Genomic DNA, 25,492 nt, shown 5'->3' on the forward strand with positions numbered 1-25,492 from the left:
GTGAGCAGTCCGCGACCAACTTCGGAAATGCAGAAACCGCTAATGGAGGAATTCTTCGCACAGCTGAGTAAACTGGATGAAACAACATTGAAGCAGATTCTGCCAGTTTAAACGAAAGGGACGGTGTAACCAAAGAAGACCGCGATAAAGCTGGAAATAGTGTGTGAAGTCGGAAGAGGTTTCATTTCCTACGCCACGAAGAGAAGACAACAAGATCTGCTAGTAAACAATGTTTTGTGCGTCTCTGCAGGGGTAGCCAGTGGATGTTGTCTTCTGCGATCCGTTGCTGAATCCCATAGGCGTATTTTTTATTTATTGGTTTCTGCTTTATTTAGAAGGGTGTACGCGGTAGCGTAGTTGGTTGAGGCACTATGCTACAAGCCAGAAGGCCAAGAGTTCGATCCCCCGATGAGATCAGTGGATTTTTCAATTTACCTAATCCTTCCAGCCGCATTATGACCCTAGGGTCGACTCAGCCTCTAACAGAAATGACTACCAGGTATCTTCCTCGGGGTAAAGGGCGGCCGGCGCTTAAGGCTTGCAACTGCCACCTGTGAGTCGACTGTCTACAAAGTGTGGGAGCCCTGACGTCTCACAACCCTATGGGCCCCCACGGCCTGTTACAGGGATTGCTACATAGCGTCGAATAATGTGATTAACGAATAATGAATGGGAAGGAATGTGGAAGGAAGCGATCATGGTCTAATTTGAGTTACCGTATTTACGCATGTATAGGCCGCACATTTTTTGCCAAAAATTCAAGAGGAAAACTGGGGTGCGGCTTATATTCGAAATATTCGAAATCACACTTCATTTCAAAAAAATTATATTCATAATTAGTAATACAGGTTGTAATACTCCTGAAATAATATTCCAAGAAAATTATTTTTTCTATAATTTCTGTCTGAAAATTGTGCTGCGGCCTATACACGCACGCGGCCTATACATGCGTAAATACGGTACTTTCCCGGGATTTGCCTATAGGGACTTGAACCTTCGTCACAGTATCCGTCTTCAGGACGAGATTTGAACCCGGGACCTCCAGAATATATTATCTCAGTCGTTATAAAGACGGACTGCGGGCTGGACGGCTGTGGTTCGATTATCGGCAGTGAGAAGACATTTTTCTGTTCTCCACATCGTCTAGACAGTTTCTGGGGCCCACCCAAAGGATACCGGGGTCGCTTTCCACCGGGATAAAGCTACAGTGGCGTGAAGCTGACCACTCATCCTCCGTCTAGTTCCGAGGTCAAGAATGCTGGAACTGTACCTCCACTCTACACTACGTCCTCAGGTTCAAATTTGCTTTGTACGTTTACCTCGAGAGGACGAGGCGGAATTTCCACATAATCTTCCGTGACTCAGAAGTGCATTGTTCATGTATTTTTTGTGGTTAATTTATGATTTATTTAATGACGTCAGTAGTTCAGATAATATAACATTAAATTGTACGATAATTATTGAATAATATATCGGAAGGGATGCTGACTGCCTCTGTGGTCGAATGGTCAGTGTTCCTGGTTACAGACCCAGAGGTCCGGATTAGATTCCTGGCGCTACCAGATTTTTTTTTTTTAGAATTTGTGGGTCTGGAACGGGGTACACTCAGCCTCGTGAGGATGATTGAGGAGCTATTTAAAGGAAATAGCCGCTCCGGCCTGGGAAACCGAAATCAACAGCCGTAGGGCTCCGTTGAACAGACCACGCGACACCCTCTATCCGCTAAGGTTTTCACTAACTTCACCGACAAACGGAGGTCGCTCGGTCGGTATAGTTCGCTTGCGGACTGAAACTTCGGAGTTTGGTTTCTGTTTTTGTTTTGCGATTGTGCTCGTGGCTTGATTTCTCTGGCAATTTCCTGGGTAGACTGAAGAATACCACGAAGACTCTCAGAATTGTCGGTCTCTGCAGACGAGCTCTTCCGAGTAGGAAGCAAGGGTTCGGTTCATTCCACAGCACCTAGAACCCATACAGATCGAGAGTACTATGTTCTCGTGAAGTTCTGCAGAAACATGTTTCCGCTCGGCACAAACTGCAAGCATAGGTTGGGTGTAGCTTCTACACAATTAATAAAAACTTGCCCCCCCCCCGGCTTCTTTCCTGCCTTTCATTTCGCATGTGTTACTCGGCAAATGGCCTCGTAAAGTAAAGGCGACAGGGAAGAATATTTTATTGCAGGAAGTTTAGACTAAGCAACTTTACAGATCTTATTGCGTTAGTCTTGCACCCTGCACAGCACTGCCCTCTGTACGATATGTTTCCATACTTCTTGCCGTCACGCTACTTTAAAAGGACCACCTCTGTGGTCTAGTGGTCAGAGTTCCAGGCTCGATTCCCTGCGCTACCAGATTTTCTGAGAAGTAGTGTGTCTGGAACGGGGTCCACTCAGCCTCGTGAGGATAATTGAGAAGCTATTTCAAGGAAATAGCGGCTCCGGTCTAGAAAACTGATATCAAAGGCCGTGGAGATCCGTTGCGCTGACTATGCGACACCCTGTATCCGCTAAAGTTGGCACTAACTTCGCTGACAAGCAGCGGTCGCTCGGTCGGTATAGTTCGCTTGTAGACTAAAGCCACAATTTTTTTACCGTAACATCCAGACCAGCTATAGTGTCCACACACCGTGGCTCTTTCCGTGGGGTTGAAGTGGACGGAGTGTGTAGCTGTACCTCTACTCCCATCTATGTTTTCCTGGCGTGATGCTCAATTAAGCCCAGGAATGACTTTAAGTTCTCACTACCCCAGAGACTTCTTTCTCCGGATTAACCTGCTTTACGAACCAAAAGACCGTTCTCTTCATGAGTACAATTGGTTGGAACAATAGGCCACGACCGGCTTCTTAAAATGGTTAATACATAATCACTCTTAGGACCTAAACTTTTAAAATGGTAGTTAATACATGTACCAGTGGCGTTAACATTAAATACCTTTGCATTTTGTTTTTAGAGTGGAGGCATTTGTTTGGTATTATTTTCAAAATAAAAAACAAGCATTTCCCTATACAGCGCCGGTCACGGTGGCCGCGCGGTCAAAGGCATGAACTGTCTTCGCTTGCTCGAACACTGCGATCGTGGGTTCGAATTCCACTCGAGGCATGGATGTCTGTGTTTGTGTTGTCCTGCCTGTAGGTAGCGGCCTTGCTATGGGCTGCTCAGTCCTACCGTCTGTGTAGGAAAGATTACGAAACTGAAGAAGAGGCCAGGGCCCAACGAAGGGCTGTAGAGCCATTGATAAATGAATTTCCCTATACAGCAGTAACCACAAGTTGGGCTTTGTGGTGGAGACGCAGTGTGATTTCTGCGAGACAGCCGCCATCTTCTGAAATTCTGGATGAATAGTATTGTTATGTGGCGCTGGATGGCCTGGTAGAAGTTTACCGACGTTTCTGGGGAACTTGCTGTTTCCATCTTCAGTTCCAAAAGGCAAACTATGTGAGAAAACAGCAAACATCGGTAAAATTCCATCAGCCTGAAGAGTTGTACCTTCTGGGATATAACGCCGTGTAGCACGGTGAAAGCCAACCGACGTTTCGGGAGAAACATATATTTCCCATCTTGCAGATCGAAGAGTAAGCCAAGCAGGAAGCAAGCAGAACAGATTGTACGGCGTCACATCGCAGAAGACAGTAATTCTACTCCTCATTGCTGCCTCCTTGAGAGCCTCATATACCTAATAATTATGAGGCACTAAAAACTTCCTTGCCGGTCACGGTAGCCGAGCGGTCTAAGGCATGTACTGTCTTCACTCGCTTGGAAACCGGGATCGTGGGTTCGAATCCCACTCAGGGCATGACTGTTTAGTTTGTGTGTGTGTGTGCGTGCGTTTTTCTGTGTTTGTGTACATGTAGAGGCCTTGCGACGAGCTGATCACCCGCCCAAGGAGTCCTACCGAATGTGTAATATCTAGAAAAACCGAAGTGAACGGAGAAGTTCATGGAGGTAGGCCTAGGCCCATTGGGGCTGTAGTTCCAAGGAAAAAAAACAAAAACTTTCTTAATTGATTAAGTGCCGTTGAAAGATCTCACGATCAGAAAGGAAAGACGCATGTGGATTCTGTTTGGGACATCTGAGGATCGCTATGCAAAACGGAGACAGCTGTTCAGAAAACGTGCATCGATCACTGCGCCATCAGTGCGACAACAGGCAGAACTAAAACTGTGATGACGTCAGCCTATTCATTAACAAAATAGGGCTTGTTGTTTTCTGTTTTGATGCATTCCATTGCTATTATCTAACAGACCGGCGAAAGCCTTGTTAACTAATTTGGAGATTAACTGTTAATCGATTGGTTGTCTCTTCTTCTCAGGCAGCTTTTACTGATTAGTGTCAGTGACCCTGTTTTGGCTCAGAATTACCTTCTAAACTGTGAAACTCTCAAATCTTACCGAAACGCAACCAACACACTACGCTGTTAGTATCTTCTGTTTTTGTTGGTTATTTAACGACTGTATCAATAGTGTCTAGCGTCCGATTGATTAAATAGAAGCTATTTGGAATGTCTTAATCCAATCACTGTCCCAGAATTTGCCTGGAGGGAGTCAGGAAAATCAGGACAGCCGGTATCGGCCAAGATCCAAACCCAGCACTTTCTTTGTACAATTATGGAGTGTTACCGATATAACAGCCTGGTCGGTAGTGATATTTGTTGTGGACTGTACATATCTGCACATATCAGGTTAGAAAGCCTGTGTTCTGGAGACGGCATTTTGCGATAAATTTATTTACGAGGCAATTTAGATGCTTCAGATCAAGACTCCATAAGTTACTCTAGGGACAATATAATAACAACAACAAAATGAAGTCCACAACAGGCAACACCGGTTTTGTGAACCGTGTAGGCAGTCTGCAGAGAAGTTGCTTCATGTTGCTTGAACCTGCCACTTAGTGTACGTGGTCTCCTGACCGCACAAACATCGCTCCCCTGTGAAATGTAAGCAAATTACAGCGCGAAACGTGTGTGTTCAGGTGAAAATGGTGTTCGTGTTACGTAAGGGAACAGTGTTCATGCTTGTTCCATGTCACCAGTTTGTGTTTGTCTGCGTTTTTATAACACGGAAAATTCTATTGGATATTTTGCGACTCTGACAGTATCGAAACTAGTGGTACCTCTGACTTGCTGTTTAACATGTTGCTGAAAAAGGTTCATAAGTCGAGAAACCGTAAGTCGAGTTTATTATAACGTAAGTCGTAAGCCCTGAAACTCAAGGCTCAGTTTCATTTTTCCATGTCTTATCCCCGGTTAAACTATAATTTTATAAAGTGACATCATATGACGTACTAATAGAATATGAAAAGTAAGTTAAGTAAATTTCACCATGGATCGTGAAAGAGTTGCAGTTCTAGACACCAGGACAATGCAACGTGTATCTCAAATACGACGGAAATCATTACTTCAGTAGCCTCGGATTAAGTTCGAAATTCGAGTTTTGAGTGGCAAATCCAACATTTTGGAGCATACGCCTAATGAGCGTTAATTTAATTGGATTGTAAGTCCAGAAATTCTTAATTGTGGAAGTCGTGGACCCGAGGCATGAAGGCCTATAAAGTCAAACCGTAGGGTGATAGATGGACTGCAAAGTATTTCGAAGGAAGCGGTTGTGACCTACTTGAAGTACTATCCCATCATTTCGCAAGAGAGACTGGAGGAAAGCACGAAATATATAATGTAGCGAGTTTCCTGTTCGAGATTCGAACCGAAGAACTCTCGAATACAAGACTGGCGCATTACTGCTAGACCAGTCTGCTCAGTAAAATTAGGTATGTGCTCTACGGCTAATTTTACTCTTCTCCATAGGTAGCTCCATTAGGAGCCGAATTCAAAATGTCGTACCACGGACTAGAACATGTCAGCAATTAGGTAGGTGTGTAAAAGATAATGGTAACGCTATCTCAGTAACATGCCGTAAAGGCCTGGTTGTGAGACGTCGAAGCTCGCACATATTCTAGACAATCAGCTCACAGATGGCAGTGAGGTTGTCAGCCTTACGCGCCAGCTGCACTTTACCCCCCAGGAAGATTCCTGGCACTCATTTCTGTTGGAGGCTAAGTAGACCTCAGGAACGCAATGCGGCTGGAAGGATTAGGTCAATTGAAAAATCCAGTGACCCTATCGGGAACCATATGTGCGACCTTCCGGCTTGTAACATAATGCCTCAACCAACTATGCCACAGCGTGCTTAGGTAAGCCTATATTTCATTGTATTGTAAAATAAAATGAGAAGCCCCTCAAAACGTGAGGGCGCATTGCTGAAACTGCTGTTTTGGAGTCCACAGACACTGGTGATGTGAGTAAGCGTCTCTGTGACAGCGTTTCCAGTATTTGCATTCAGCGGGAGGAGACAGTTGTGAACTATAAGAAGACATCTCCAACCTGGCGTAAATGTCACAGTTCTATGGTGCTTTTTATGAACCTTTATGGACCCGAAATGAAGTTTCGTATCCCACAGAATTACTGGGTTTTAGGACTTTTCCCATCGTCCGATATTCTAGAAAATAAAAGACACGACGTTTCGGGAACCAGATATGTTTCCGTCCTCAGGTGAATGGAGTGGGGAGAAGACAGCTACTCAATTGGGCCCCATAGAAAGTGCTAATCTCAATGACTGCTCTGGTCATGTGGGATTTGTGGTGGACAAAGTGGCGTTGGAGCAGGTTTTCTCCGAGTACTTCGGTTTCCCCTACCAATCTTCATTCCACCAATTGCTCCACAATCACCATCATCTATCATTGGAGCTGGTATAGTAGGCTAGTAGTGGACTCAGTCTTACCCCATTAAGAATTACCTGTAGACCGTCCTGTTAGGACACAATTTCTATTACGTCCTATTTTTATTCAGTTAAAAATAATATCTTCTCAAACACAGTGGCTGCGCGGTCTAATCCTGGGATCGTGGGCTCGAGTCCCACTCAAGGCATCAATATCATTTCTTCCGAGTTTGTATTGTCGTGTGTAGTAGCGGCCTTGCGACAGAGCTGATCCCCGGTTCGAGGAGTCCTACCGACTGTCTAGAGTAGTTCCAGATTAATTCTGAAGCGAAACAGGCCACGGCTTATTACGAAATGTAGGAGAAGAAAGTATTACCTTCAGCACCCAATTCTCAAACACTCTCATGCAATCTTCGCCCTTCTGTCAAGAGGAGTGGCGTTTTATATTCTGATTTACATTACAAAGGCGTGAAGTATCGGCCACTTAGGATCCATTCGTTTCTACTCGCGGTTTCTTCACAAGCCTCCTCTTGCCACAGAACACATCAATCACAATTTGGAACGAGTCCATTGGCTCCACAGGCAGCAACAAACGAAGCCACCCTCGTCACTCTAAACGCATTGAGAGCAAAACAGATGCGGGCTACAAGGTCCGCACTTCGCAACGGGAAAGTCATCTAAATGCACGGTGAACAGACTTTCTGTTCCTACCCAAAAGTAAACACAGCGTGTTCCGCTGAGCGGGTACAGTGTGTGACTCGCATTCAGGAGCTGCTCGGTTCTGGCCTCGGCTGGGACTCTGACTACCTCGGCTGTGATTCTCGTGGTTTTTCCTCAGTTCCCCAAGGAAAATACCGAGATAGTACATCATTTTTTTTTTCCAAATGCGTCACTCAGCTCTGACGCTCGTAGGACAACCGCTGAGAGGTTCGTAAAATAAAACCCAAAAGCGTATGTCTTAGCTACAAGCCCAACCAATTAATGCATGTTAGGGAATAAATCGTTGTTTACTGTGAGATCCATACGGAACACACAAACACACTGTTTTTTTTTTCATTCGCTTAGTGGGGGGTGGAGTCCAACTGGGTCNTAACACACAAACACACTCCGTGGGCAGAATGCAGAATTTTGGTACGTTAAAGCAGGTGGTACATATAGTGACCACTGGTTTTTTTTTTTTCATTCGCTTAGTGGGGGGGGGAGTCCAACTGGGTCCTCTCGGCACAGCGGCCACTGATTGGCCTATTGTAGCCTGCCCCGGATGATTATGATGATGGAGAATTTGGCGGAATAAAGATTGGCAAGGAAAACTGGAGTCCTCGGAGAAATCCTGCCCCAGCGCCACTTTGTCCACCACAAATCCCACTTGACCAGATCCGGGATCGAAGAACCCGGGTCGCCGCGGTGGGAAGCCAGCGAATAAACGCTTGACCTATGGCGCGGTCGACCACTGGGCTTTAGTCAAAGTCAAAGTTATGTTAAGACCGACGGTAGATCGGTCAGTCTGTCTTGCTGTCAAGACCCCATCTGGGGGCCCAAGACTAGATTTTTACTACTGTCAGTTTGAGGGTTTGTTGATATGGGGCGCCCTAGCGTAGTAGCGTTCTTGAATGAGGGACTATGCTACAAGGCGGAAGGTTGCAGGTTCGACTCCCTATGACGTCAGTGGATTTTTAATTGACGTAATCTTTCCAGCTGTACTATGGCCTTTGTGTCGACTCAGCCTCTAACGGAAATGAGTACCAGGGATCTTCCAGACAGTAAAAGGCGGCCGGTCGGTGCGTAAGGCCGCCATTTTTGGCCGATTTTCTAGAATATGTGGGAGCCTCGACGTCTCAACCGCAATACTGGCTTCCATGGCGTGTTACAGGGATAGCTTCACTTATTCTAGTCTTTTGTTACTTTCTCCTTCTTAGGTCCAAATATTCTCCTCAGTACCTTGTCAGCAGACACTCTCGCTCCTTCAGGTTTCGGAGGGTAACTTTCGTATCCCTTGTCTTAATCTTGAAGTACTACGTTCCCCCGAAACGTCAGTGAACTGCCGAATTACATGGCGTCTCTTCTTATAAACATAGTACGCTTCAGACACACGTAGCCTGTCTGTAAAATGAGACTTTTACCAGTTAGCAGATGAAATGAAAGGAGAGGTCACCAGCTGCAGATGTTTGTATTTATGTCATTCATCCAGTTCACACTTCGATTGAAGAGCAGTAGCCACTGACAAGACAACGTTAAATGAAAGATGGACAACCAATAACTAACTACAAGGCCATTACGGGCCTTAGTGACTTGCACATGTTTTACTTGTTTTTGCGATAAAGCAGAAGTCAAAGGTCAATGGTCCAAACAAGAACAAATAATACACACCGCGCCAGTGTCTTAGTTACCAGTCGCGCGTAAGTTTCGTCCGTAGCGCGCAGTTTAGCAAGTGTCGTGTGGTTTCGTGGGTTTTTGTGCGTAAAGTGTAGCTCTGTTGCGGGCCCCAGTCAGGTTCTACGGTGACAGCAGGAACCTAAATAGATCTACAGCCTCTTTACTCCTACAGTAAGCCTTTTATAGAATATTAATTCACAGTTATGAAAATTTCGCGAAATGTTTCTCTGGTTTAGTTACGTTTCCCGTAAGGTCCTTTGTTAAATCTTACTGGTTTGCCAGAATTGTGTGTCGGTGCAACTGAACTTTAAATAATTCTACACAGTTTTCTGATCCCATGTAGAATAAAGTCTCGGAAATGAGTTTCAATAACCATGATGTAGACGATGTAGACAATGAGCCGGGATAGCTCAGTTTACGAGCTGGAAGGACGGGGTCTAATTCCCAGCAGGGGCAAGAGTTCTTCTTCTTTCTCTCTAAGACCCGACTAGTCTTCTATCCAGTGGGTACTTGGGGTTATTTCCGTCGGTAAAGCGGCCGGAGCGTGAAGCTAACTACTCCACTTATTGCCGAGGTCAATACGTCCACTCCCCCAGACGTCTTAATGGCATGGTGCTTAATTAAGCACACGGACAACTTTATCTTTTTTTTTTTTTTACTTTTGATGACGTAGGCAATATTAACGTGTAACTGTATAATGTCTGATGAGCAGTGAATTGAAAAGGGTTTGGAAGGAAGCTGTCGCGGTCTTATCGAGGTACTCTTTCGGCACTTTCCTACAAGGATTGAGGAAAACCATGAAACACTTCCGTCAAGATAGAAGGCGTCCAGACCGAGCAAGTTTAACGAATGCTATCCAAGACTGTGTTAGACGTGCAGTGAGCTTGTTAAGCGTGCCCCTGAATACCCTAAAATCAGCAGATGTTGCCGGTGCATTGCATTAGCCTCAGTTCAAGGTCCTCCGATTGTGGGCTCATGTCTGGGAAACAGGTTGAACTAGAAATCTGGCTGCTATATCCTGTCTGACCTGTGAGTGCCGAGTTCGATGCGGACGCTAGTGAACGTTGACATCCCTATGTACGCCGCAGAGGGACGAAAAGGAAGAAGTTGCATGTACAGTCTATTGCAGGGATGAGTTAAAGCGATAGCCGAAGGATCGAGTTAGGAGTTTGCAAGCGTTTTGCTGCACTAGAAAGAAGACTTTTAATTTTAATATTTATAATAAACGAAATAATTGTTTACTGCCTCAAGAATCACATTAAGTGAATTTCTGACCTTCCTGTGGAAAAAGTTCTTTTGATAAACTGAAAAAAAAGATTTTTTTAAATCGAAAACAATATTACAAGCGAGTTTTCATAACAGCTCACCCTGGCCGGTCCTTGTTTACCAACCCGAGATTTGTCCAGTTTGTCAGCTTATGTCGTCAGTGAACAGGGAAATATTTCAGGACTTCACCTCTGGCATTCCTTGACGAATATATCCGTCCGGTGCATTAAACTAGTTAATTTTCACTGGGATCTCAGTGTCTGTAGAGGGCATGCGTTACAGACTGGGTTCGATTCGCTGCAGGTGTGGAAATGTTTCTCTTCTCAACCGCATCCGAACTGGGCCTTGGGCCTACCAGAAAGTCCACAGAGTTCAAGTTCTGAGGTTGAGAATGTGCCTCAAATGTCTTTATGTCATTAAGCACAGAGGAAATTCTTTGTACAAATAAGAACTGACAATACGTTCACCGTGTGGGAAAGAAGTAAAAATTTACGTGACTTTATGTTCATAAAAATATATAGAATATTCTCAATGTTATTTTATGCCGATAATTTTGTATCAGAATATTTCTCGTATTTGAAACTTCGCCCATCGAAATCAAACCCTTCTGTGTGTAGAATTTATTGTTCGAGATTTTAGGTTGTCAAGGAGGTGACCATAACAGATTGCTATGTAATACTAGTATTTGAGGTTTCTACGCGCTCACTGAAGAATGCCGTCTTCTGGGATGTGGCGTCGTGTAGATATTGTGTAAACAGACGTTTTGGAGGAAAACGTATCGCCCCCATATTCAGAGTAGAAACAGCCACCTGCTCACGCTGGTTTCTCGCTCGCGGATTTTTATACCCTGAAAATGGAGGCGATGCGTTCCTCCGAAACGTCGGTTTACACAATATCTACTCGGTGCCAGATCCCAGAAGACGGCATTCTTCATAACAGATTGCAGTCATCTGGGGTGTGGCGCTACGTAGTCTGGTAGAAAACGTACCAACATTTCGAAGGAACCCACTGCCCCCACTTTCAGAGTAAGATTTCGACTTTAAGACGGAGGCAGCGCGGAGTCACGTCGCTGGAGATAGTAAACTTCGTAAAGGATATATTTCAGAATTAATCCCGAGTCGCAATAGGCCATTCTGTAGCTGGCAGCACATTCTCGTAAGCTTTGCAGATACCGGCTGGGTTTTATGTAATCTTCCTGATAAGGACGCTGCAATTGATACGGCGATGTTTCTATTTACTCCCTCGGCTGTGCTGAGCTGTACTGAGTAACAGGAGTAGCAACATGCCGAAGAGCAGAGCAATAATAATCATTGTGCTCCATAAACATTTTGTTTCGTATGATTTGTCCTGTGGATGCGTTACTTTCATAGGCTCCCAATTCTAGCACTCCATTACACTGCCTAGTCTTCAAGTCTGTTCCTTCCGTGGTTGTTCTGTGTGCCATCTGCTTTAACATAAAAAATTCTAGGAACCGGGAGAGCTCAGTCAGTATAGAGACTGGCTGCATGCTGGACGGCCGGGGGTTCGATCCCCAGCAGGGACTAAAATATTTCTATACTGTATGTCTTTCAGACAGGCTCTGGTGCCCACCTACCCTTACACACAATGAGTACCGGTGTCTCCCGGGGTAAAGCGGCCGGGGCGTGAGCATATCTTCATGTATAGTATGAGTTATAACTGTTCGATTTTAACCAAAATGATTAGTATTTATAGGCAAAATTTAGTAATATTATGCAATCTCAGAGCCGGGATAGCTCAGTCGGTATAGCGACTAGCTACGGGCTGGACGACCGAGAGTTCGGAGTCCGAGTCCCGATAGGGTCAAGAATTTTCTCCACGTCGACCAGACCGGCTGTGGGGCCCACCTAGCCTTCTATCCAGTGGGTACCGGGGGCTCTTTCCCGGGGGTAAAGCGGCAGGGGCGTGAAACTGACCACTCGCCTCCAGCCAGTGCCGAGGTCAAGAAAATGTGGATCTATACATCCACTCCCCCACACGTCTTCATGGCGTAGTGCTTAATTAGTTAAGCACAGGCACAACTTTACTTTTTTATCACTATACAATATCAAATTTCATGAACATTTGTTTATAAGTTCTACAGTTTTTAAAATGTTTAAAAAAAAATGTAATTCGTTTAGTGGGAGGGGGTGGGGTGGAGTCTAGCTGGGTCCACTCGGCACGGTGGCCACGGATTGGCCTATTGTACTTGCCCCGGATGATTATGATGATAGAGAATTTGGTGGAATGTAGATTGGCAGGGGAAAACGAAGTGCTCGGAGAAAACCAGTCCCAGCGCCACTTTGTCCACCACAAATCCCACTTAACCAGACCCGGGATCGAACCCGAGCCGCCACGGTGGGAAGCCAGCAACTAACCGCTTGAGCTGTGGGGCGGCCATATGTTAAAATGTTAATTATCTATCTGAATGGTTGTCAGAAATGCGTACTTTTCTGAGGCGTACCAGAAAATGACTGATATTTTAGGGAGTCAGTAATATCTTGCTTGCTATAATACCCTCACTTATCAGAACGAAGCCCTGTAGTGTCTTATTCCTGAAGTGTGATACGGTATCAGTGTTTATTCAGTCCGGTGACAGTGATGAGCGGGGGGCGTACCGTCGCCAGTTCGGTGTGAGAGCCATTGCGGATGAAGTGAAGTGTTAATACCAGAAACCCGTGGAGTGGACTGCAAAGCAAAGTTTGGTGCAGGAACAAGCGCGTCACACACCACAAGGACGACATGGCTGTGGCGTCTCCTACACCAAGCAGGCAGCAGTTAAAGCAGGCCATGCAAATGGTAGCGGATAACTGGCAAAGTAAGTAAAGGTCTGATGAGGCCACAATCAAATAGGAGGCAAGATTATCTTGGTCTGTTTAATTATTAATCTTTGTCAACTGCGAAGATCAAGGGTTCTAAAACTTTGTGATAGAGCGAAAACCTTAAAAAGAGGTAAAAATATCCCTGTAACATACCCTGGAGACACATAGGGTTTGTGAGACATCAAGGCACCCATATTTTCTCTAGACAGTCGGCTCACAGATGGCGGTGAGTTTGTCAGCCTTACGGGCCGGCCACGCTTTACCCCAAGGGAGATTTGTGGTAATCATTTTTGTTAGAGGCTGAGTAGACCCCAAGGCCATAGTGCAGCTGGAAGGATTAGGTTATTTGAAAAATCTAATGACCTCATCGGTAATCGAACCCATACAAATCATGCTGCTTCTATTAAAGGAACTCCTTGAAAGTATACTTTTTTTTTTGCCGCCACTGGAACCGGAAAAATAGTCCTGTTAGTGACGGAAAATGTGTCATATTATGGTCATCGCATTTAAAAGAAATGATATTTTAACATGTACAACTAGGCAACGGCTCAGTAAACCCGTTTCCTAGGTAACACAGTCAAATATAGAACTTCGGTTACTAGGGTTTTGATACGCGCAGTGTAAGTTTAAGTGACTGAAAGCCGGAATTGCAGAATGACTTAATTACAGACTTACGGAATTACGGAAAGAGACTTGGCTTCGTACAGATTTAAACCACCCAGTTAGTTCAAGGAGCATCCAAGGGTTGAAGACCTTACTTGATATGTTATTGTTCCAGTAATTTTTGAAATGTTATAATTGTATTTATTAGCCACGTAACCAGGACACGTGACAATATAATAATCGTTCGTTATTAATTCATACCCAGCGAAGTTAAAAACGAAGCAAAATTGTCCTTGTGCTTAATTAATTAATTTTTTAATTCGCTTAGTGGGGGTGGAGTCCGACTGGGTCCACTCGGCTGTGTGTCTAATTTGTCATTTTCCTTACATTTCTATTACTTTAAACTCAGCCTTAAAGGCTTAAAAGCCCAGCAGTTACTATATGCATCACCTGCTTTAACATAATAAGAGTCCTTGTAGCGGAGACGTAATGTGTTTCCCGTGAGGTACAAACTGTAATTTTATATATTATTTAGAAGATAACTAGGGGGGCACGCGGTAGCGTAGTTGGTTGAGGCACTATGCTACAAGCCGGAAGGTCGCGGGATCAAGTCCTGATGAGGTCATTGGATTTTTCAATTGACCTAATCCTTCCAGTCGCACTATGGCCCCGGGGTTGACTCAGCCTCTAACAGAAATGAGTACTAGGAATTAATTAAATAATTTTCCTGGGTAGTAAAGCGTGGCCGGCGCGTAAGGCTGACAACCTTACCGCCATTTCTGAGCCGATTGTCTAGAAAATGTCTCACAACCCTATGGGCCTTCACGGCCTGTTACAGGGATAGCTTTACTTTACTTTACTTTAATATTTATTTAGAAGATAACTTAGAGTTTTACTTTGACTTTGACTTTGACTCAGTTTTCAAAGGGTCAATACTGTAAATACTATCAAAGCATCGCCATAATATATTTCATAATCATACGTGTGCATTGCGCATGAGCAACACCGGCTATTCACCTAGTTTCACATATTCGTATTTTCATGCGTTTTGCATGCTCGGCCCATCTCATCTGTGCACCAGTAACCAAACAATTTCCAGTGAGATAAAACTTAATGCGATAACTCTTATCAAAACGTGCATTCTTGGCGCCAGGCATGTGTCGGTATTATACAGAAGTATGTACTTAACAGCAGTTTGACTGTTCTGTTGAATTTTGGAAACGTACCCACAGCGTACTCTAAAGGTTGAGTGATTGAGTGAGTGAGTTACTTTACGACTGGCGGTTTAGCGCCAATCAGTTCATCTTGGCGTCAGACCCTTGAGGACCACGACCAGAGATTTTTTGCCAACTGAACTCTTGCGATAATAGTCCTTATGTAACATCCTCTGTGACGAGAAGATGGGTTTGCCTCTTATGAATGCGCTTGGCCTTTCGTCTAGTGTATATTTCGCACATTTCGCTCTGTGTACTTATTTTTGATTACCTGGAAAAGAAAAGTATATTGAATATAAAATGCGTGTTTCATTTTTCTCGGCAAAATTTATTCGAAGAAATGTCTTCTCCAATAAACATTGAAAGCTTTTTGCTAGAGACCCATGCAGAAATTCTGTCTGTATTTAACTAAAACTGGAATGTAAAGTATCATGAAAATCTCTTTAGTGTTCCTTGCGCTGCTGATCACAGTGGCCGCACTTTCTACCCCATAGAAATGAAGTGAAATATCTGGCCATGCATTCTATAGAAAACTGACGTGGGCAAAACACATCAAAACCAAAGGAAAACAGCTCAACCAAAAAGCGAAACAGATGCACTGGCTACTAGGAAGGAGATCAACACTATCAACAGAAAGCAAACTTCTCCTATACAGAGCAGTACTCAAACCCATATGAACCTTAGGAATTCAGCTATAGGAGACAGCCTCCAATTCCAACAACCAAATCCTCCAGCGCTTTCAATTCGGTACTCTCCGATCATTCTGAACGCACCTTGGTACATAAGCAGCCACAGGATCCATGAAGACCTGCGTACAAATTAACGCAGTGCTCAGTGAAATAAAAAGAGGAGTACCAAATTCATGAACTACGCGATGAAATATTTCCCAGCGCGTCCATAATGCAGAGATAGGACTTGAGGTCAGATGGTCACTCATGTCCTCCGTCTTTTCTGCTTCCTTATTCATTGTCCTACCACTAGACGCTGTATAACCTTAACTAGTGAAATAGTCGTTAAATAAATCATTTATAAATACATGATAAGTAAATAAGCCTGGACCGCCTCTGTGGTCTAGTGGTCAGAGTTGCTGGCTGTCCGGGTTCGATTCCCGGCGCTACCAGATTATTTTTCTGATGAGTATTGGGTCTGGAACGGGGTCCACCCAGCCTCGTGAGGATAACTGGGGAAATATTTCAAGGAAATAGCGGCTTCGGTCTAGAAAACCGAAATTAACGGCCGTGGGGATTAGTTGTGCTGACCACACGACACCCTCTATCCGCTAAAGTTGGCACTAACTTCGCCGATAAGCGGCGGTCGCTCGGTAGGTATAATTCGCTTGCGGCCTAAAACCACGGAGTTTTTGTTTAATGATTCCGTTTTTTAGATAGCGGTCAGGAAGACAGAAGATTCTTGAAGAGTTTCTATCTTTTGAGATATAACACGGTGTGGTCCTTTGAAAGTCAATCGACGATTCGGAGGAGCATGTCGCCTCCATCTTCAGATTTGAAGAATAAACTAAGCGAGAAACCAGCGTAGAAACAGGTAGCAAACACCTTGTTTCCTGCTTAGACCCTGAATATAAAAATTTATTCCTCCGAAACGTCAGTAGATTTTAAATGGACTGCACGGCGTTATATCGCAGAAAACAGAACTTTTCGTAACCGCTGGTGTGAGCTCACCAAATTGTACAGAAGGTTCTAGGTCGGTTCTCTTAAGTAACGTCCGAAGGTGTGATCTGAAGTCACGTGAATCTCTTGAGCCGTTGCTATGAAGATTACTGTCTTCTGGAAAGTGACACCGTGTAGACAGGTAGATAGTTTCTAATGTTTAGGATGAACCTGTTGTGTCCATATTCGGTGTCGAGACAGCAAGCTCCCCTGAATCGTTGGTAACTATCTACCAGACTACACGGCGTCACTTCGAAGAAGATAATAATATTCTGTATCCATATGGATCGTTCTTCTGCTCAGAGTGACTTAATATCCTTGATGTGTCCACCCAGTTTACTGCCATTTCAGAAATTGGATGAGCGAGTGGAGTCACGCCCACTTTGGGCCCACGCTGATCACGTAATTCCCACTGGGATACCAAATAAGTGACTTGAACCTTGGGTTGATCTGCAAACGTCACGGCCTATGTATGTGTTCAGTAGCGATAGTTTGTTATCTCTGTCTATGGATAAACAAGTTAGTTTTGTAAGCGGCAGATTTGTCATCGTCATCACAAAAACGCGGGTTACCATAGCAACGGACTGTCGAACATTAACATATTTCATGAACGTAACTTATTTAGAAAGTCACGAACGAGAGAACTATAATTTGTTTCGGTGTATTGTAAATATTTTGATGTGGATATGTGTAATGTAGCATATTGTGGCGTCTATACCCATTGCTAGGTAATGGGTCGGTAAACACATTCCCGCAACACAAACGCACGTGACAAGAGAATCCATTGCTAAGAAACGCACCAGTAAGCACTCATTCCTGACGGAAAAAGATTTCGTTTTTCGTGGGGCCCATACGAAAGGGTACTTGAGGGTACAGTCAGACGAGAATAGAACAGTAGTCGAGAGAACTGAGACAGTGAGATTGTGAAAAGTCCGTTGTCAGGATAAGACGGAGAATCCAATTGCGTGTGCAACAGTGAACTCGAAGTGTGTAGAATAGCGATAACGCTGTAATTGCCTGTAGTCCTGAACTGTGTGAATATGTAAGGTGCAATAAATCCAATCATCTAATGCAGAACCCCTTTTATACGTCACCCCTATACGTGACAGTACTATATACATGAGACGGTTTACGATTTACAGTTTATTGGTGTCATTCATGAGAGGTGGCTTTGAACATGGGGCTTGACGCATCATTCGTGAGAAGGAATAGGGTAGAAGTGAGTGGAAGTTAACAGGACGAAAGCTTATGTAACAAATGTTGAGAATTTCCAACGGGTGTAACACTGGTATAATTAGGTTTCCGTATACACTGTACAGCAGTAAACAAAAGAGAGACATTGTCTGGATTTGTGTCTCTCAACTGGACTGACTATTAAGAGTATTATATGCTGTGACGTCTGGTCTAGAAAACCGACATTAACGGCCGTAGGAATTCGTTGCCCTGACCACGTGACTCCCTCTATCCGCTAAAGTTGGCACTAACTTTGCCGACAAGCGGCGGTCGCTCGGTCGGTATAGTTCGCTTGAGGACTGAAAACACGGAGTTTAGTGTTTGTTTGTATGCTGTGACGTAAAGTATTGTAGAGGCTTCCTGACGCTTCGAAGGAACGCAACATCTCCATCATTCGCTTTTTCTCTGCTTGAATTTTGCTTGTTCTTTCTATGTCTTACTCTTCGATCCTCAAGACAAAAGCAGTACGCTTCTGCGGAACTTCTGGTGAACTTCTGACGTACTCTGCGGGCTCGCATCCTCTTCAGAGATTGTTCTGTGTTTGTGTTACCAAGCAAAGGGGTAAGAATTTGAAGACAGATAATTGTATTCAGATTTCTGTGAGCTAAAGCCACAACAGGTGAATGAAGGAACCGTTAGACAGAGAGACTGCTTTATTTTGTGGCCTGATAAGCCTAGAACAATGTAGTTTATGTACATCATCGTTAAGCCTTTGTTATATTCTCCAGTCTCCTGTTACTTCCTTTCTTGGGTCTGCACATCCTCAGCATTTTGTTCACAACTCCTTCGTGGAGGCTGGTTAGAATATCTCTGCTTAATCCTGCCAGTGGGCCGCGTCATAGCTCAAGCGGTTAGTCGCTGGCTTCCCACCGCGGCGGTCCGGGTTCGATCCCGGGTCTGGTCAAGTGGGATTTGTGGTGGACAAAGTGGCGCTGGTGCGGTTTTTCTCCGAGTACTTCGATTTCCCCATGCCAATCTTCATTTCATCAATTGCTCCACAATCACCCTCACCTACCCTCTGGGGCTGGTACAATAGGCCAGAAATGGCCGCAGTACAAGGGACTTAGTCCCACCCCACTAGCAAAAAAAATAGCCCTGCGAATTGTACGAGGCGATGCAATGGGAACTTGGTGTGTGGGGGTAAAACTCGGCGTCCCTGTCACTGGGGGATATAAATTCATGGACATGGTCCTCCAGGTTGGGGATTAGTCGCAAGCCTGACGACCTTGCCCCGTAAAGAAAAAAACTGTTTCGAACTCCAAAGAAGTGAAAACCGGATCACATCTGGCAGAATCTTCTAAGGAAGGGTATGAACCAAAGATGGCTGTTTTAACGATGATGATGATGATGATGATTTTGTTGGTAAACGTAACGAACACTAGTTTTGAGGTTTTCAAGGCTATGGCTATTAAGATTGCGGTATCATCGTCTGTTTTTGCTATCGGATATCGACGTTTCGGAGCAAATTGTCTCAGTTGAAGTTTGTTCCATTCTCAGTTCAAATTGCTGCCCTGTAGGAACAACTTACGGGGCCCCTAATAAGGGGCCTTTTTCGTCTACTTTTCACGCCTTACTACTTTTCTTCTGAAAAGAGAGGTTCTGTGGAAACATCCTTTTTTTCTCTCATTTTTCCATTTTACACTTGTGACCATAAACCGGAGTGCCCCTAATAAGGGACTTCTTTTTTGTTCATTTCTTCCCTTTAGCTCGGACTGGATTCCATTCTCTACACCCTCCTTCCTCCTTCTGTCCTGTGACCACAATTCTTGTAAAGGTAAAGTTTTTATCATTGTTTTATTTACATCCAAAAATATTTTATGAGAAACTATATTATATGACACATTATGTCGGAGGAACGGAGAATGAATAACGACTCTCACTTTCTCCTGATGAAACTAGTAAAGGTAAAAAAGGTAAAGCTATCCCTGTAAGAAGTCGCGGAGGCCCATAATGTTATGATACGTCGAGGCTCCCACGTTGTCTAGACAAGCGGGTCACAGATGGCAGTGAGGTTGTCAGCCTTACGCGCCAGCCGGCCACCCTTTACCCCCAAGAAGATTCCTGGTACTCATTTCTGTTAGAGGCCGAGTCGACCCCCAGGTCCATAGTGCGGCTGGAAGGATTATATCAGTAGAAACATCCAATAACATCATCGGCAATCGAACCCGACACTTTGTAAGAACTATAAATATTTATCCAATTTAGTAATCTATTTGTGTGTATATATTCTATTAGCAGACCTGCAAATTCTTGTTTGTTTATGCATTCAAAATTTGACAAGGGAACACACAGACACCGCAGTGATTTCGCAAGCCTAATATTATCTTTTCAAAACAAGGAATGTTGGCTAAAAATATATTATGCAAGACGTTTCAGAGAATTGATATATTTTCGTCTTCAGAAGGAACGGTTGCCTGCTGCGTTTATTTGTTATACAAAGCTGCTTTTTAGCATTAGTCTCGTAAATATTTTAGTGCTTATTTGCTGATCCTTCAGCCAGGATCGATGTCCCGTTACATCATACCTATAGCAGTAACTTACTGCTTAAAAGTACGCCAAGTGGAAGCGTGAATTGCCTGCAGATTGCGCTCGCTCTAGATTGCCGTAATATTGAGATGCCGGGGAAGTAATCACTGCGCCGTAGAGATAGGCAACTATTACACCACCAAAGGTAAAGAAGTAGCATCCTTCAAGGCGAAACGAAATATGTTTCTAACAAACAGTTTGCATTTGGTAATAATAATAATAATAATAATAATAATAATAATAATATAATAATAATATATGGCTCTTTATCATTATTATTAATATCATCATCGGAAGTAGCTGAAGTTACGTCAGTGTATTAAGACTCCGAAAGAATTATATGCAAAAGCAATTTTAGAAAACATGGGAGCTCAGTGAGTATAGCTACTAGACTAGGAGTTGGGTGACTAGAGTTTGATTCCCGGCAGGTGTAAAATATTCTTCTATTCTCCTTAGCTTCCAAACCGGCTCTAAGGCGCACCCTACCTCCATTCCAGTGGGTACAGGGCGCTCTGTCCCCGCTGGTACAGTGGCAATGGTGTATGACAACTCACTCCAACTAGTGCTGAAGTAAAAATGGTGGACCTCCACCTCCACTCCCCCCATATCCCATCGTTGTATAGTGTTTACTTAATTCATGAAGTACAGAGATAACTCTGTCATTATTATTATTATTATTATTATTATTATTATTATTATTGGAGGGGGTGGGTTTCCCCGTGCACCGCGACTAATAGTCTATTGTACGTCCCCTTTTGATATTCTACCAGTTGCCATACCCTACCGGTACTGGTGCGTGCTATCAGCCCCGTTCAGCCAACGAGGTCGGCCCTCGGTACACGATCCTTCCCCCTTCTACCAGAGGCACTGGAAACTACTTGGGCGGGAAACTTGCCTAATTTTGCTCAGAGGTCTCCTAGAGACATGAGAATCTTTTACGTGCCGTAAATCTACGACATGGGACTTGTCCCGGAGGACTTATTCCTTGAATTTTTCCGCCCTTAAAAATTCCACGACCTCCGCCTGGTTTGAACCCGCGTACCTTGAGTCATGAGGTGGGAACGTTACCCCTAGACTACGGAGGCCGCTTAACTCTGTCATACTGCAGGCCTATGGAAAGTATTCGGGCAACAGCATAATTTTATCTGCAGTGAATGAACGGCTAGGCTATTGAGACACTTAGGGAACATTGGTTTGGAGCTGGAGATGTGCCTTGGTAAACAACAAAGCCATTAATTATCAATAGAACCTCCGTCGAGTGTAACAATATATATTCTTGTCACCATTTTCTCACATTCTGTTTATAATTGGTGATTGATAGTGTAACGGACCAAAATGAAACAATTNTGCCTTGGTAAACAACAAAGCCATTGTTTTGCCAGACGTGTCATTTACCTGTAATTCTAAGCAACGAACAGAACACTTGGGTTAAGCATAATGCATGAGACATCCAGCTGAAGATGCATTTTACAAGGAAATGAGGGAGGTCAGTGTCGTGGCGAAATGCCACTTGTGGAGTGCTGACATCTGCTGAGAGTTCCACTTAACGACATCGTAACACTTAGCGGTATCAGATAATAGCGAGGTGTGATATCGTGTGGTAGAGTCGGCTTAGAGCTGCCAAATGGAGGAAAAGGCGCATGCGCATCGGACACCATACAGACAAGGCTGCTGTTCCAATAGTTATCGGTATTAAAATGAAACTGTAACTGATTTAATGAGCCATTCGCGGTTTCACCTTAATGTGTGGAACTGTAACACAGTGAGACTCGTTCTAGACTGACTAGCAGATGCTGGAACACTACTTTCACATACCCATGATTGCTTCCTTTCGAATATTTACCTACTCACTATTTTATGATCACGTACCATGGACCCTGGCGAGTGGGAGAGGTTGAATCAGGGATCTGTCTCGCAAGATTTTTGTAAAATAAAAATGGGAATTTAAAGGAGAATGAAATATGCAAAATATTAATGGCAAAAAGTAAAATTATTTTTAAACGAAACCTGATCTTCGTTTCACTACAGAGCTCCACAACCCCAGGTGGGTTTTAAGAACTGTTCTTAAATAGATCGGACTAAAAATCCCGGCTGTGACCTGTCACCTGCCATTCGATTTTGCTACATAACCTCTGCATATGAAACATGAGATAAAGCTATCCCTCGAACAGGTTGTGGAGGCCCGTAGGTTTGTGAGACTTCGAGGCTCCCACTTTTCTAGACAAACGCCTTACACATGGCGGTGAGGTTGTCAGCCTTACGCGCCTGCCGCCCTTTACCCCCAGGAAGATTCTTGGTAATAATTTCTGTTAGAGGCTGAGTCGACACCAGGGCCATAGTGCGGCTGGAAGGATTAGGTCAATTGAAAAAAATCCAGTGACCTCATCGGGACTTGAACCAGCGACGTTCCGGGTTGTAGCATATTGCCTCAACTAAATATGCTAACGCGTGCCCCCTATGAAACGTGAGTGGTTAAAGTACCGAGACAGCTAGGGGTTGGATACCTGTTTTGTCTGTAAGGAAATGGGGAGAACTGTACAATGTGTGAGGCACTTGCGGGTTAATGACCCAGAATGCCTCACAAATTAATTGTAACACATCGCTGCTCTAAGAAAACCTCATTCGTTATGTTCATGGCTATAATGACTATCTTCTGGAATGTGTTGCCATAGAGCCTGGTTGAAGTTCACGGGTGTTTCAGCGAAAAATATTGCTTCCATTTTCAGGGTCGGTGAGTAAGTCAATCAAATAACCAGCACGAAGCTATCTGCTGCATCTTGCTGGTTGCCGGTTTGCCGTACTCTTCGACCCTGACGATTGAAGCATTACGTTCCCCTGATAGGTCAATGGACTGCTGGATTACATGGCGTCACATCTCGGAAGATGTGACGTCATTTGTGATGTTTCCATTCTCCACTTACTCTGCCTCTCGCAGCACCTTTGTGCCCATGTTATATTACACAAAGTCTGATTGTGTATATTACGTAGGTATTAAAACTTGTCATTTCGTGCCTCCCTGCCTCTGCTTTACCGATATCCAGAGTGAATTTTGTGTTCACATTTCTCTGTACTGTTTAGTCTGCACCATACTTTACGAGCTTCTTCGATAACTTCTCATTAGTAGGTGGTTAATCTTGTGCCCTTAATTGTGTCTTCAGCAGCATATTCTTGGTTTGGTGGCTGTTTCCCAATGCTACACTTTGACAAGTCATTTATGCACGTTTTCTGTGCGGACAACACTGAAGAGTTTACATTATCCAGTTATCCATCCTAGTTGTAGTAACAAATCATTTGTAGGATATCAAATTCTCACATGGTTATGAAGAGTTCTCTCTTCTGGGATACAGAGCCATGTAGGATATCAGATTCTCACAGCTGTGGTTATGAAGAGTTCTGTCTTCTGGGATACAACGACTACATGGCATTCCGTCCCAGAAGATACAGTTCAACGTATCGAAATCTCTAGCTTGAGATAAATCTATTAGTATGGCACAAAAGCATAAGACAGTGACCAAATATCCCTGGTATAATCTTCTTGAGATAATTTATTGCTTTAGACTTATCTGTTTTTCTGCTAAATGTCAGTGCTATGTTTTTCTAACATTGTACCGTTTAATCATTGTTTGTGCAAAGAAAGTTATAGTTTTAGGAGCTGTTTTGTATATCTGTAAGACATTTAAAAGCCATTTATGTGATATAGTGCCGAATGCTTTCTTGTAACCGTGGGGAGTGTCGGATTTGCGTATTACCTATGATTTTTGAAACTATGGGTCACGTAGTTGTCAACAGTTGTTTAAAATAACAGCTGTAACTGTGCGCAGTATAGGTACTAAGGTGCAAAACAAAACGGTTGCAGGCGGTAGACACCCATAAAGATAAACGTGCTGAAGTGTTTTCTCCGTCTTCCCAATGTACCCCAGTAGATCTAATTATGGATGTCCCGTAAATTTATTATTATTATTTAAGGGGGGGTTCAGATGTCATAAATTTTAAAACCTCCGAGTAAGGTGAAACTTAAGCACAACGCCATAAAGGTATATGGGGGCATGGAGTTATAGCTCCACCATTCTTGACATCGACACTAGATGGAAGTGTGTGGTCAACTTCATGCCTCAGCCGCTTTACCCCAGCGAAAGAACTTCTGGTATCCTTTAGACAGGAGACTCGGTGGGTTCCAGAGGCGGTCCGGACGCTGTGGAGAAGAGAAAGTCTCCTGTACCTATCGAGAATCGAACCCCGGTCGTCCAACCTGTAGCCAGTTGAAATAAGCTACAGCTTAGGACCTCGCAATCCGAGGATCTCCGAACTCTGAGATAAGAGAGACAGAGGAAACAAACGTAGCCTTCTCCTGCAGAGCTCGGAACATCACAAACAGCCGACTCCATCTCGTCAGATCGGAGTGATGGACACAGCTCACTGGCGAACAGCTGCGATAAGAGAGACAGAGGAAACAAACGTAGCCTTCTCCTGCAGAGCTCGGAACATCACAAACAGCCGACTCCATCTCGTCAGATCGGAGTGATGGACACAGCTCACTGGCGAACAGCTGCGATAAGAGAGACAGAGGAAACAAACGTAGCCTTCTCCTGCAGAGCTCGGAACATCACAAACAGCCGACTCCATCTCGTCAGATCGGAGTGATGGACACAGCTCACTGGCGAACAGCTGCGATAAGTGAAAACAAATTTGGGAGGCGGCATCCCTGCTTGCTCCCTGCTTTGGAACAGCTGTGTGTCTGTTGCCAGGTAACTGTTGGCTTCTGAGTATTTGTGCAGTTCAGCACGTGTCCTCCAGGATAGCTCAGTCGATACAGCGATGCGTTACGGGATCGACGGCCTAGGAATCAGGGTTCGATTCCCGAAAGGAGTGAAAGACTTATCTCCACAGTTTCCAGATCTTTTCTGAGGCCCACCCAATCATCTATCCAATGGGTATCTGGAGCCCTTTCCTTATGATGTGAAACTGGCCACTCAAATCAACTTAGTGCCGAAGTTGAGAACGCATGGAGTTGTATCTCTACTTCCCCATACGTTTTCATGGCTTGGTTTTTCGCTGCCAAAGCACAGGGATAATTTTACTCATATATTAT

The 25,492-nt window shown here is 44.1% G+C and overlaps 1 protein-coding gene across 7 annotated transcripts in view; it reads left to right on the forward strand.

The window, feature by feature from the left end:
* The window catches only part of LOC111868860 (dystrophin, isoforms A/C/F/G/H), a gene marked incomplete at its 3' end in the record, with an annotated part of 149,664 nt that overhangs the window by 13,538 nt on the left and 110,634 nt on the right, over positions 1-25,492 (forward strand). For 3 of the 7 annotated variants that reach the window (XM_023859885.2, XM_033753200.1, XM_033753204.1), the window contains 2 exon segments: positions 9,153-9,246; positions 12,927-13,156. In XM_023859885.2, the coding sequence (XP_023715653.2) occupies positions 13,081-13,156 (76 nt within the window). 7 annotated transcript variants of the gene reach the window in all.

Source organism: Cryptotermes secundus, unplaced genomic scaffold (genome assembly GCF_002891405.2).
Source record: "Cryptotermes secundus unplaced genomic scaffold, Csec_1.0 scaffold523, whole genome shotgun sequence".
NCBI lineage: Eukaryota > Metazoa > Arthropoda > Insecta > Blattodea > Kalotermitidae > Cryptotermes > Cryptotermes secundus.